The 13,860-nt window shown below is 42.0% G+C and overlaps 1 protein-coding gene across 1 annotated transcript in view; it reads left to right on the top strand.

The window, feature by feature from the left end:
* Positions 1 to 6,379, top strand: part of LOC111216794 (apolipoprotein B receptor-like) — a 35,526-nt gene extending 29,147 nt beyond the window's left edge. Inside the window, exons 3-4 of the mRNA XM_022738409.1 lie at positions 1,668 to 2,186; positions 6,089 to 6,379. Of these exons, the coding sequence (XP_022594130.1) occupies positions 1,668 to 2,186; positions 6,089 to 6,111 (542 nt within the window). The 3' untranslated portion in view covers positions 6,112 to 6,379. The remainder of the gene's footprint in view (positions 1 to 1,667; positions 2,187 to 6,088) is intronic.
* The last annotated feature ends 7,481 nt before the right edge of the window (positions 6,380 to 13,860 follow it).

The following is a 13,860-nucleotide window of genomic DNA, read 5'->3' as shown; positions in this document are numbered from 1 at the left end:
AAATTTAGGTTTCTGCTCCTGGCTGCATGAAGAAAATGGTACAGAAACACAGAACCCTGGGCGAAACAAGAGTGTGTCTAAGGCTCACTGCTACTGGTTTTCAATGGAGGATACCTAGATTCTCTTAAACAGAGGAGGCTACTTTAAACTCAGTTTAAATGCATCTTCTTTTAAAAGAATGTGAAGAGAAAACATAAGTGAGATACTGACTCTGCCCCAGAGTCGCTTCAAAGCAGATAAAAATACATAGGCTTAGTTGTTGCATTGCAAATAGTATGTTTTCTAATTTTAACTGAAAGTCTGAGTTAAGATTTCCATAAAATAAAAACAGTTGCACAAAACAACCATAAGTCTCCTGCTTAAGGTTTCCTCCAATGAGCTATTTGTAAGTTTGCTATTGCTACATAGCTAATGTTAGCATTAGCAGCTGTTTACTCACCAGTCTGGAAGAAACATTGAGTTCAGTATCAAACTTCAGTCCTTTACTCACCAACAGCTGTCTCCACAGGTGGAAAGCAACACCAATGTTAACTCTTGTCTCTATCACGTCTTTTCTTCTACTGAAGGTAGCATGCTAACCAGCTAGCCCCAACCGGTCTCATCACTCTCTGATAGCGGCTCACTGTAGCCTCCAGTCTGCCCTGAAGACATAGGTGCTCAGAGGACCTATTATAACCTCGTCTTGTAAATGTAATAAAGGCTGAAGCTCTTGTCGAGCGACGATCACCACCACCTGCTACCAGCAAGAAACCACATCCCATGGTTAAAATGTCGACTTAAGTATTTAAGGTTTTCTCCTTATCTTAGTCTTAGACTTCAGGAATCAATTAAAGTTAGTAAAATCATTGCACAAAAGTTCTGAGTGAACAAAGTAAGGAAAAAATTAAAGGTAGGCTACCTCCAACTGAATCTGAACATGGCTGAGTTCATAGTCATAAATTAAGAAAATGAACGCATCCCAAGAAGAGTGTGCTTAGACCGGGAGAAACCCTTAATGATGAGTTGATTTTACATTACATGTTTGACCAGCAGTCAGTTTATGTTGGTCCAACAGTCCAGAGGTGGATCCCTCATCTCTCTGCAGCTTAATGATTGCTCCACGGTTTTATGCCAGATGATCTTTCTGGTCAGGTGTAGTCGAGGTATTTCATTTCCACAGACCATCTGCTGAACACCGTGGCAAAGTTTCCATCAAAACAACAAGAAGTGCTAATGGCAGCAAATCAACGGTCTCCAGTAGAACAGTAGAATTTTACCACTGTAAAATATTTTTCCTTAACTAAGGAAACCTTTTAAAAGGTTCTGTGCAACACCCATAAGTAACTCCCTCAACTAAAGAGAAATTAAACCTTAAGTGCCATACTTAAGTAGAAAATTTAAGGTATTCTGTATAACCGTCTTCACCAGAAGCTGTCAAATTTAACCGGTACTATGTGGGGCCCTAACCACAGCTAAAAGGATTGTGATCCCAGATAGTTGTCAAAGAAGAATCAAGCCAGCATTAAATATAGTATATAGTATAAATCACACACACCTTATGAATTAATTAATTTAATCCTGATGATCAGTCATTCTGCAGGGGGAAGTGCAGATTTTCTAGAGGTGATCATTGAAAATCTGATTATCGAGATGGAAGCATTAACCATGAACTCTCTTCTCCCGTCCAGGTGAGGAAGGAGCAGCAGAGGAGGGCAAAGACAGCAAAGATGGCAAGTCAGCCAAGGCCAAGCGCTCACATTTTGGCCGTGCAGTTTCCCTGAAGAACTTCATCCTGCGAAAGGGCAAGTCCACCAGTGTGGACCTGGGCGAGGGCACCAAGGAAGAGGAGGAGGCTGCAGAGGGAGGAGAGGGAGGAGAAGCAGCGGAGGAAGGAGGCGCCGACAATGAAGCCCCCGCAGCGAACGAGGAGACCAACGACAAAGATGTAGCTGAGCCTGAGAAAACGGCGGCAGAGGAGAGCGGAGGTGAGGCAGTCACGGAGGCGGAGAAGACGCCGGCTGAGGCTCCAGTGACCAACGGGGAGAACGGCTGCTCCAATGGCGTGGCAGAGGAGAACGCCACACACAATCACCAGGAGGAGGAGAAGACGACAGGGAGCAGCCCCGTGAAGAAGAGCAAGGAGACAGGGGGAGTAAAAGAGGAGGCCAATGCCAAGATCATCAACGCCACGGCAGCTGTGAACAGCGGTGAGTTAGAGCGCGCCGACCGGGACTTTGACGAGCCACAAAACAGCAGCAGCAGCAAAGACGGAGATACTAACAACAGACAACAACATCAAGCACCAGCACTAACAAACGATAGCAGTAAACAAACTAAAACCAGCTGTCGACAACCTGAGCTAGCATTAGCCATTACCAGGCAGGAGCAGGAGGAGGGGGAGGGAGGGGAGGAGGCAGAGTCTCCACAAAATGGAGGCTGTCATGATGGCGCAGAGTCATGTGAGCAGGCAGAGAGGGAGGGGAAGGAGGAGGAGGAGGAGGAGGAGGAGGAGGAAGATGTGGAGGAGGAGATGAGGAAGCGGGATCTGCGCGAGGCAGCAATGGCCATCGTTCAGAACGTGATGTCAGCAGCAACTGACCAATTAGAGAGGGAGCTGTGTGTCGACAATGGTTTAAATGGATGTTATGATGCCGACGTTAGGTACTGAGAACACACGCGCGCGTTTATGCACAGGTTAACACGTGTCTATGGAAATACACTTAAATGTGCCAAATTTTAAAGTTACACCTATTAGCACAGGCTAGTACACGTATACGCATGCAAGTTACACAGTAAAGCCACTGTATATGCAGAACCACATATACACAGGCATGTCAACTTCCCTGGGTGATTGCATGACAGATATTGCAGTTATTCATAAATCCCTTTAAAGAAAATGTAGTGTAGCTGTTACATAAGTGTTTGTTCACCCCTAAATAACCTGTGAGTATCTGATAGAAGAGAGAGAGAGAGAGAGACAGAGAGAGAAGCCTCTGTCTTTTATTGACTGTCATCTAATTTCATTATAATATCAAGTTCATGAACAGCCAAACAACAAAACCATTTAACAATAACAAGGACTCAGGTGGTGAGCGCAGATTCCCAGGGCAGCTACGGTTGGACGCTGACTGTTCATGAACTTGTGTGAACATATAAATGTCAGATTAGCGGCTACATGTTACAGCCTGTCACAGCCCCCAGCGGTCCTTTAAATGGAGCATCTGCAATAACACCGTTGATTTTAGCTTTTATTTGATGCAATTGTGGTCAATTGTGAACCACATGAGGGAATATGATGGTGGGGATTTTACATCTCCGGACATTTGAAGTTTTCTTTCTGCATCTAGAGGTGGTCTGCCGAGCGCAATCGCTCCTTTAAAGCCACCGCTTCACTTCTCGTTCGCAGCGTTTCACACGTCCTCACCGGGGAGCCGCTTGGAGCTCCTGGACACTGGACATGAAGTGCCTGTGAACCAGAAGGTGCTCTGTTCTCTCCTCCATTATTTATCAGTCCCAGCCTCCTCTTCCTCCTCCTCCTCCTCCATTCAAAATGCTATGTGAGGCTCAGTGTCCAGCAAGCGCTTCGCTTTGATCTCGCACAGCGCAGCAGATGCTTGCAGAGAGCGCAGAGGCTCCTGCTGCTGCCACGCGATTTACCGGAAGCCTCTTTGAAGCTCAAACTCTTTTTCTAAAATTGAACTCCGTTTAACACCCAGTGTTTGGCAAACTGGGGCCTGAAACCGAGCCAAGCTCGCTGCGTTATCAGGAAGACGCACCAGTGATTGCTTTTTAAAAATAATAACATTCAGTACAAGCACATCAGACACACCACCAGATGTCCATCACTAAATGAGATGATAGAGTAACTTTTAAGATATTGTTTTAGATCGATGAAGATGGGACACTACGCGGGGTAGCTATGGAAACATTAAAATGTGAGTGTTCACATCATTGGACAACTCAAGGCGATCATATGATTGCAAAGTTTGGCATGTGATGGTTTGAAAGGCCATGAGATTATAATATAGCGCTAGATTCATTAAACTTGGGATTGACCTTAAACTACAGACTTATCTCATCATCTGTATTATTAAACACCATGGGAGTTTCCCAGTTGTGATTAGAAAGTGGAAGTTGGCATAAACAATACTTGAAACCTTGTAATTATTTTAATGCTCATATGAAATGAATCCAGCTTTATCGCATACACAGTAAACCGTGGGTGTGCGGCACCTTCCTGATTTACACAACCAAATACACAAACACGCTGCAAATATTCACAACACAATGGAAGTGTTTCCCAGGGGACACAAAAAAGTGATGAACTCGGCTGGGACGCACTCGCATGCATTAACTTCAAAAGTCACAAAGCATTGAACAACAAGTGCATCTCAGCGGGTTCATCACTTTTCAGTGTCCCATCGAAACACTTCTGTTGTGTTGTGAGTATTTGCAGCACGTGTGTTGTTGCAGTGCGCTGAGCTCTCAGGGCCACCACAAGAAAAGCACAAAAAGCTTCACTTACAGCTGAAGCAACTGTGAAACGGACGTCCTCCACTGCTTTTTTAACACGTTGACATACATGTCGCGGATGATCAGACTGAAAACAGCGCTGAGCAGATCACCTGCCTCACAGAGCTTCATACACAAGCTCTATGGCTGTGCGTAACAGTTAGAGATGCTACAGGTCATGGTTACATGAGTGAAAAGTGAACGGGAATGTGGCGGGTTTGGCCTCAACACAGGTGTTCAAACTTAGCTCCATCTCTAACGTCTGCCCTCTGTTAATCCTACAGAATGTCAGAGAGTATTGCTAACAGGCCCTCACACCATTCATTTAGGTTTGAAATTATTTATTGATCCATTTTTACACATTTCATTCTCCTCTCTGAGCAGGGAAGTCTTCCACTCAACACTGAAATAGTTCACTGTGAATTGTTGCTAATGCTATGCTAGCAGATTTTCATTTTTGATTGGACCGGGCGACTCGTCTTTCTGTCTCGTCATCTTCCGTGTCAGTGCAGGATGAGCCCAGTCTGCAGTGACGCCAACATGATCATTATCTCAGGAACATTTTACAAGATGAATGTGTTATCATGGAATGCTTCATGGAAACAGCATTAGTTTCCACAAACACACAGTGTGCTCAGCTTTCAGACCTTACAACTAGTGCAAACGCCAACCACTAAAAAACAGATGCTGCACGGCTCCTTATTCGTTTTTTAAAAAATGATTTTTCCCAAACCAAAGCACAGAGAAAGAGTTTTTATGGAACCGCTTGTGTGAACAGAACATACAGTAAGTGCACTAATACAAAATGGATTAAAACCACCAAAAGCTTCATTGCAGATCCTCCACCTCCCTGTTTTGGCCTCGCTCCTCGCTCCTCCAGCCGCTGCACTGCACGGGCAGCTGACTGCAAACTGTAACTAGCAGTAACTAGCTGTAGCTGAGATAGTTAGGTCTCTGTTTGCTGTGGAAGAGCAAAGCTGGTTTAGCAGACATCAATAGAGTTGAGTCCATCAAAGGATTAGTGGGCAAAATCAAAGTGTCACGGAGCCCCTCCAACAAGCCAGATTAACCAGCCTTCCCTCTCTCTCTCTCTCTCTCTCTCGGTTTTTTTCTTCTCTCTCTGGGGCAAAGAGGCAAGAAAGACAGATTCTATGCAGACAGACAAACGGACAGTTAAGTTATTTATTTGGTTTTAGAGTCGAGACTCTGTGAGGTCTGAGCACAGAGGACAAAGACGAACCAAAAAAAAAAAGGCACAAATACAAGTGTAAGACAGGCAGAGAGACAGACAGACTGTACATCTTCCTGTTGTTTATCATGTGATGATGATCCGCCATAATGTGACGACACTGTGTGATAGTTTTCTCATGAAACTGTTGTTGTTGTTGTTGTTGTTGTCATCGTTTGCTTTGTGTACGTCCTTAACACAGAAATTAACTTAAACTAACTGAACATTAGAGACCAACATCTGTACTAAACCACTAAACACACATACAACATATAACCCCTTTTATATGACTGTTTATTATTATTATCCTTTTTCCAAGACCTATTTTTTAATACATTTTTTCAATCTCTTCTGTTATCATTTTACCAGACAAAAAGGCGGGAAACGTGTGAGGCCACACAAAGAGGATTAGAACTGCCCGGGATTCGCTGAGCAAGGAGCTCTGAGCCCCGCCCCCACCCCGCACCCTACCCCACCTCCCTCAACTCCTCCTCCTCCTCCTCCTTCCTCCCCCTCCTCCTCTCTCCCTTCATCCCTCCTCCTTCCTCCCGAGTAAGTGGAGTAATCACGTGTTAACAGATCACCATGGTGAGAAAGAGAGAGAGAGAGAGAGAGAGAGAGAGAGATTGAGAGAATGAGAGAGATGCAATTTCATGTAACTGAGAATGAAAAAATAATAATTACTCAGAAAGCAATAATTCAAGCCCTCTTTTTCGTCCCCCATCCATCCATCCATCCATCCCTTCATCTCTCTGCCCCCTCCGTCCAATACATGCATACATACAAACAAACATGTACATCCATGTTTTTATTTTTTCTTTGCTTGTCTGTGAGATTTTATATTGTCTACGAGAGAAAAGAAAATGCAGAAAATGTAAAAAATGAAAATCGAGACATTCCACCCACCCCCCCCACCCCACACCACCCCCGGCCGCCCTATTTTACTCCTCGTTGAACTACTTTTAACTCTGCTCTCTGTCTCTGCCGACTCCTGATTGGTGGATTTAAAAACAAAAAAGAAAAAAAGGACTGTTAGTTTTATATTGACGGCCATTTTGGTTTGTAGTCGCCCCTCAACTCCCCCTCGCCCCCCCCCCCCCTTTCCATCCATCCCAGTAGATATTTGACAGTACAGCAGGACCATGTTGCTACAGTATATAAACTGCCCTGAGGACTGCCACTTCCAACCAACACTGCAATGTCTTCAGCTCTGTGGTGTTTAATGTTTTAGACTGTTATAATTGTGTACATGAATTAAAAAAAAAAAAAAGAAAAAACCACCATCGAATATTAAAGTCAAAATGTTTTTTTTTTCTTTTTTCCTGTTTGGTTTGGATTCTTTTTTTTCTTTCTTGTTTCATTTTTTAAAAACACATCTTCTCACTGTTACCGCAGTCTGATGATATGCTGTAATTAAAAAATAATAATAATAATGATGATGTTTTGTTGGTCCAAGTTTTCACATGTCCGCTAGCAAATTGTCGAGAAAAAATAGTACAATAAAAGACTAAAATCTAACAACTAAAGTGCAAGTCATTGTGGGGTTTTCTATTTTTTATCTGGATGATTGAAGTGTTGCATGCAGACGGGCGGGTGCAGGGCGGAGGGACGGGGCAGGGCCGGGCCATTACACTGGAACACCATTGGGCGCTCATTAATCTGTGTATCGATAATCTCATCCTTTTACGTAATGGGCGGAATAATATGAGATTTCTTTGTATTAAAGTAGATCTGTATGTATAATCTGGCAGCAGGCTGCTGGTGTTTCATGTAGACAGGCGGGGACGTCCATATGCCAGCCACACCACTGCTGTTAACACCACCTTCACACATTCACATAAAAACACACTGACTTTTCACCATAGTCACAACATAGTTAAGTGCATTTAAAAAACAGCTTTGTGTGCTTTTGGTCCTATGGATCTGCCAAGGCCCCTGATTGTCCCAGTTACAGGAAATCACTGTTTTTGCAGCAGATGGTTATTTTCAACCACTGGTTCCAACCTGGGGGTCAGGGCAACACAAAGGGCCACAGAATAAATCTGCAGGGCTACTACATGATTAACAAGATGGAAAACATCTTTTCTGCTTTTATTACACAACTAATTAACACTAATTAACAATCTTCATGAGTTGTGATTAAACATGGCTTCTCTTACAAGCCAAAAAGGTTGAGAGCCACAAGACCATTGAAAGCATAGTTAGCTTTCAACAGTTTAGGGAGGGTCCATTTGAATCCTAAATTAGTCACCCAGACTAATTTTAGGTTGTTATTTGACCTTCAGTTTGAGGGGTTTGGTGACAAGGAGATTTTTAGCATGTCACAAAGTTAGGTCTTCTGTCTGCAGATAGATTTCTCACATGGCTTCCGTCATAAACATTGTTAGAATGACAGTTAGAGGTGGGGTTATATGAGGATAAGTGACTGTGGATAAGTAGGGGAGACCGGGGATGGTTGTAACATTTTTGCCATTTCTGTCTGTATCTTCAAGTTCTTTTAAGTCAGCGTGTTCAAATGTAATACAAACTAGTTCCATGTGTCTGCTGTTAAATGGTGTGGGTGTTATCTCTGCAACACAATCAGAACATGTCTGTGGTTTAGTCTCAAACACAAGGAGTGAAATGTTACAATTCACCTCATAGTCAGGGTTAGTTGAAACATACCCTTGATGTTGAAAGCTTTTTATTCAACACTTGAAAGTGTGTGTGTGTGTGTGTGTGTGTGTGTGTGTGTGTAGTCATGAACTTGCTAACCTTAACAGCTAACAGCTAAAACATTAGCACTGACAACTAGCATGAAAAAATACTACATAGACTCACAATAAACATGACATACGTTTGAAGAGTTGAACTACAGAGCAGACAGTGCTGTTACAACAAACAAAAAAAAACTTTCCCACCTCAAAATGAGTTTTTTCCCTCTGAAGCTGTCCTGTGTCTGGTGTCTGCCACAAATCAGACAACCATGCTACAACCATCCCCGGTCTCCCCTACTTCATACAACCCCACGTCAGATAACCCGAACTATCACTTTAAACCGTAGTGAAGCTCTCTGTTTCATTGTGTTTACATCTGGTTCCCGACTTTTTATCTTGTGACTCTTAAAATGAAGTTTTGGTTACTTGCATTTTTTTTTTAAATCTGATTTTTCATTTGAAACTTTTCTAGAACCCCAGAGAGGTCAAATGATTCAGTATTTAATAATGTTTTGGTATAGTAAGCTATGTCTCTTCTTCTTTCTTAATAATCATCTCACACCTCTCAGATGTGGAAGCGTCCCGACCACCTGACTGCACATACTTGTTTTTTCTCTTCTGTTTCCATTCAAAGAACTGCAGCTGCTCAAAGTAACACTGTCCATCTTTTGTCAACACATGTGAGGACGGGTTCATCTTGTTACCTTTTGGTAAGGTCAAAGGTAACAGCTCACATATGGCTGAAGTGTTCATTTGAGCTGTGTTTTTTCCCACTTATTTTCCAGATAAACTTAAAGGATCTGAAAGAAACCTTTGAGTTGAACACGGGAGCTTTCACGTTACCCGACACCATCAAAAATCACAAAGAGTTTGAGCAGGAGTTTCCTTCTCTGAGCTACAGAAACCTGGAGTCTTTGTGTTTGAAAAGTCATCTGAAAGTGAAGTTGTGTATAGTGACAGTGGTGAGAAAAAAGCCTGCGAGCCAGTCTGCTTCACAATTGATGCTCAGAAGGGAAGAAAAACAAAAAGCGGAAAGATTGAGGAAAAAATTTCTTTTCATTTAACATGGTGGGAAAAAAGAAACAGAGACAAAGACATTTTAACTTTAGTAACACCTTACGTGTATCGAAAATAACTAATAATAAGTTTTGGCCATTGGGTGGAAGGTTTTTTTAAGTAAGAATAGAAATATAAAAGGTAAAGTTACTTTTTTTTTCCGCTCAAAGGAAATCTATCATTTCTGCTGCACAACTGTTTGTGTATTTGCTGCTCAGACTAACAGATCCTGGGTGATATGAGAGCAAAGCATCATTATTGAGATCATGTCTGGTGCTCAGTGGGGAAGCATCCTGTCAACGTGTCCTTGAGCTAAACGCTGAACTTGTTCACTGCAGTGTAAGCAGATCTGAATGTGAGCTGCTGACACACCATTGAAATGCACAAGGGAAACTGCAGGACATGTGAAGCAAACGTGAGATCTTAAATCAAAATGTGAGCACGTCCAGGAAGAGTGGGAGAGAGGTCACACAGAGGTCAGAGCACAGACAGACAGCGAAGCGTCGCAGTGATGTGGGTAAAACCTGCGCTGGTAGGTACAAGGACAGAGTTTACCTTTTGTTTTATCAAGCAAAACATAATTAAAAACCGAGTACTAACTCGATCTCACCCTGTGGTTTTTCAACTGAGTGCATTTGCTCAGTAGAAATTTGAGGTATGTACACTTTATACTTCACATTTCAGAGGTGTATTTATTCGCACCTTTTACTCCACTACCTCTATCTGACAGCTGTGATATGATGATCTTATAAAAGATGATGCATTGTGGTACCCCGGTGGCTCACCTGGTTGAGTGCGTACCACATAGGCTTAGTCCTAACCACAGCAGCCAGGGGTTCAAATGCAGCCTTTGCTGCATGTCATCCCTCTCTCTCTCTCCCCAGTCTTCCTGTCCTCTGTCTCTCTCTCACTGTCTCTATCACAATAAAGGCAAAAATGCCAAAAAAAAGATGATGCATTGTAACAGATTAAGCTACACGGCTTTATTCTATATAAAAAAAAGTCTTCAACTGGAACAACCACAGGTGGTTTTTTTTAACCCTCTCATACAACCCATATAGGAGAGTCTCCTGAAATAAGGGCCCTATGGTGGCAGGCGTAAGGGACCTTCGTCGCCATGGTTACTATACATACTAAATGTCTAGTCGGTCTGTGGTTAGGTTAGGAAAAGATGGTGATTTTGGGTTGAAATAAGTACTTCCTCAATATTAGACAATCTTTGTTGTCATGGTTACAATAATAACAATGTGGTTGACTGTTGAACGGTCATGGATAATTATAAACAAAGATAAACAGCTGGTTTCAACATGGGAATAGAACAGCGCTCTCCTCCGTCATATTCCATCATCACCACACCTCTCCTGACGTGGACTTTGCTCTCTTTTATACACGTCACCGGCACTTTTCCCTTTGCTCCTGTAATAATCACTACGACCACTAAATGTTGCCTAGCAACAAAATGTAACAATGGGTCATAAAGACCTGCTGCACAAAACGAACTATGGGCTCATTGTGAAATGCTGCTTACAAATGAATGCATCAGCGATAATAGCATCATAATATACCATACAATAATATAACTCTCAGAGGAGATTTTTATACATGAGTACCTTTAGGCACTCCAGTATCCAGCAGAACTGTGCTGCTGGACTTTTAACTAAAACAAAGCAGAGAGATCATAGCACTCCAGTTTAGCTTCATCCACTGGCTCCCAGTTTTTTTAGAAAAGATTTTAAGGTCCTTTTACCTGTTTTCAAAGCTCTTCACTGATTGGGACAGACTGCGGATTCTCAGTCATTTTATAATCCTTCACGAGCTCTCAGATCTTCTAGCTGCCAGACTTTTAAATACACAATTTTACGCACAAGAAACAAGCAGTGCAGCTTTTTTTTTTTTTTAAAACTATGCTCGCAAAACTTATGGAAGAGCGTTATAAGAAGATGCTCAGTGAATATTTTTAAATGACTGAAAAACATTTATCATCTACTCTCTTTCTATTGTTTTACTTTTATTGTCCTCCAATTCACCCTCATTTTTATTTTGATTTTTTTTTATTGAAAAGCACTTTGAGCTACATCTCCTGTATGAAAAATGCTGTATAAATATTAATTATTATTATTGTCCTTACTTGCTAAATAACTCACTGTCCCTCATGGGGTCCACGGGCCGCATGTTGAGACCCAACAGAAGCAGCAATAGCAACACACTCTAGCCGTCTGTAAAATGTGTGGTGACTATAATTCCCTACTGTCGGTTGAAATCTGCAGCATACTGTCTTGCTGTCGGCAAATCTCTGGGATTATGTTATTACACCCGTAATGCAGTGTACAGTAGCTGAGCATGCACACTCACACACACTCACACACACTCACACGCACTTATACACACTACACACACGCAGACGTGCAGACACACACGCACCACACGCACTTATACACACTAACACACAGCAGACGTGCAGCACAACGCACACACACACAAACACACACACACACACACACACACACCACACACATGCACACACCACACAGCAGCACGCACATGAAAACACACACACACGCACACACACGTGCACCCACACACACACACACACACACACACACACCACACACACACACACACACACACACACACACACACAGGAACCTCAGGAAAACAAATGCTTTGTCATTTAAAGATGTTTTTAATGGAAAAACAGGGATAATCACATCAGGTCTGACGAGTGTAAATGACAGCAGTGATACCTAGAACAACCTGGAGCTTTCTGCATTACACTGGAAACAGCTGATAATGAGAATATAAGAGCCGTTAGTCCATCTTTGTCTTTCATTGGGTTGCAGTTGAGGTCAAAGAAAGGGAAAGAGGAGGAACAGATGGATTACATGTCAGGATTATAACGTAAGGCACCAGGCTGCTAAATATAGAGTACACCTACACATGCTGGGCTCAGAGGCTTCTGTCTCTATGATTAGATGAAATAACATTAGCAGATTTGAATATGTGAGTTTAGTAAAGTAGACTGACATTTAGGCTGCAGCTGCTATCCTTAGATGACATTTAAAGTCTGCAGATGGAGGATTTGGGGTCAAGTTTAAGACATTTTAAAGCACAGAGATGACGTTAGGAATGAGATGGAGAACAGAATAACACTGGGATGGTGCACACTGGCATGTGCACAGGTAGTTTCAGTAGTATCATTAGAAGTGGGCACTTTATAAATGAAATACCTTCTCGAGCCGCTACTAGTGTCCCCTAGAGGCAGCAAGGTTTTACACTGGCACAATATTGATGATATGTATGTATAATATATATTTGTGTGTGCGTGTGTGTGTGCGTGTGTGTGTGTAAAAAATACATATGGAACCTGTTGAGAATTTGGAAAAATTTCACATATTGGACACATATAATCTAGCTAATAGAAAGAACATGTATGTTTATGCATGCTTGTAGAGGTTACATAATATTCATCCCAAAGCTGTCAATATATGTTGATATTATGTATTGAAGTATAAAATGAATTGAATTAATCATATATAAATATGTAAAGATTTTTAATAAGTATGTTGTTTAGATAAACTAGGCATTCTACTATGTTCTACATATATCTTCATATATCCAGAGGATATATATATAATTTGTGATGAATGGATATATCCCGATAGGTGACATATATGGCAACATCTCTCTTGATATAGGCAACATAAATGTCAGACATGACATTTCTGTAATGCGGAGTAAGAGAAAGTACTTTATTTACATGAAGTCTGTAGGCAGCCCAGCTGGCCGTTTGTATGATTATATTGCTTTTCTACTGCGAGCAGCTCTTCACTGTTGAGCACTTGTCTGAAACGGGCCGTACAGGCAGGAGGTCGAGTGTGTGGAGCTGATAAGGGCACAATCCAATAACAGACTGAGATAAACTGCAAGCTTTTCTGGAGAGTTTGCGTCTGTGGTGTATCCTGGACAAACACACAAAGGGCACGTCAAACACCCAGAGCCCATTTATTTTCTATTACTGTTAACAAGATTTTTATAATTAACTTCTGATTTTATTTTTTACAAACCAAACAGAGACACAGGACTTTATGTAATCTCAGTTTTTTTTTTAATGTCAACATTTGACAACAACAGACAGATGGCAGGGTGAGATGTGAAACCACAAAACTGGAGCAACATTTCACTGAAGAGACCCCTTTTCCAACATGAAACCTCACACCGCGTCTTTCAAATTGATTAACAGCAAAAGTAATTACAAAGGCTTTTCGAAAGACTAATTAGCCGGAGGGATTCCTGCGTCCTCCTCTCAGACTAGAGCTGGACAGTTGGTTCTAAGAGGCTTTGTTCGACGTATAGAGTGATGTTTGGTTTTTTAACCAGTCACCATGAAGG

Source organism: Seriola dumerili, unplaced genomic scaffold, assembly GCF_002260705.1.
Source record: "Seriola dumerili isolate Sdu_G_001 unplaced genomic scaffold, Sdu_1.0 BDQW01000036.1, whole genome shotgun sequence".
Taxonomy (NCBI): domain Eukaryota; kingdom Metazoa; phylum Chordata; class Actinopteri; order Carangiformes; family Carangidae; genus Seriola; species Seriola dumerili.
This window is presented reverse-complemented; position numbering and strand designations above follow the sequence as displayed.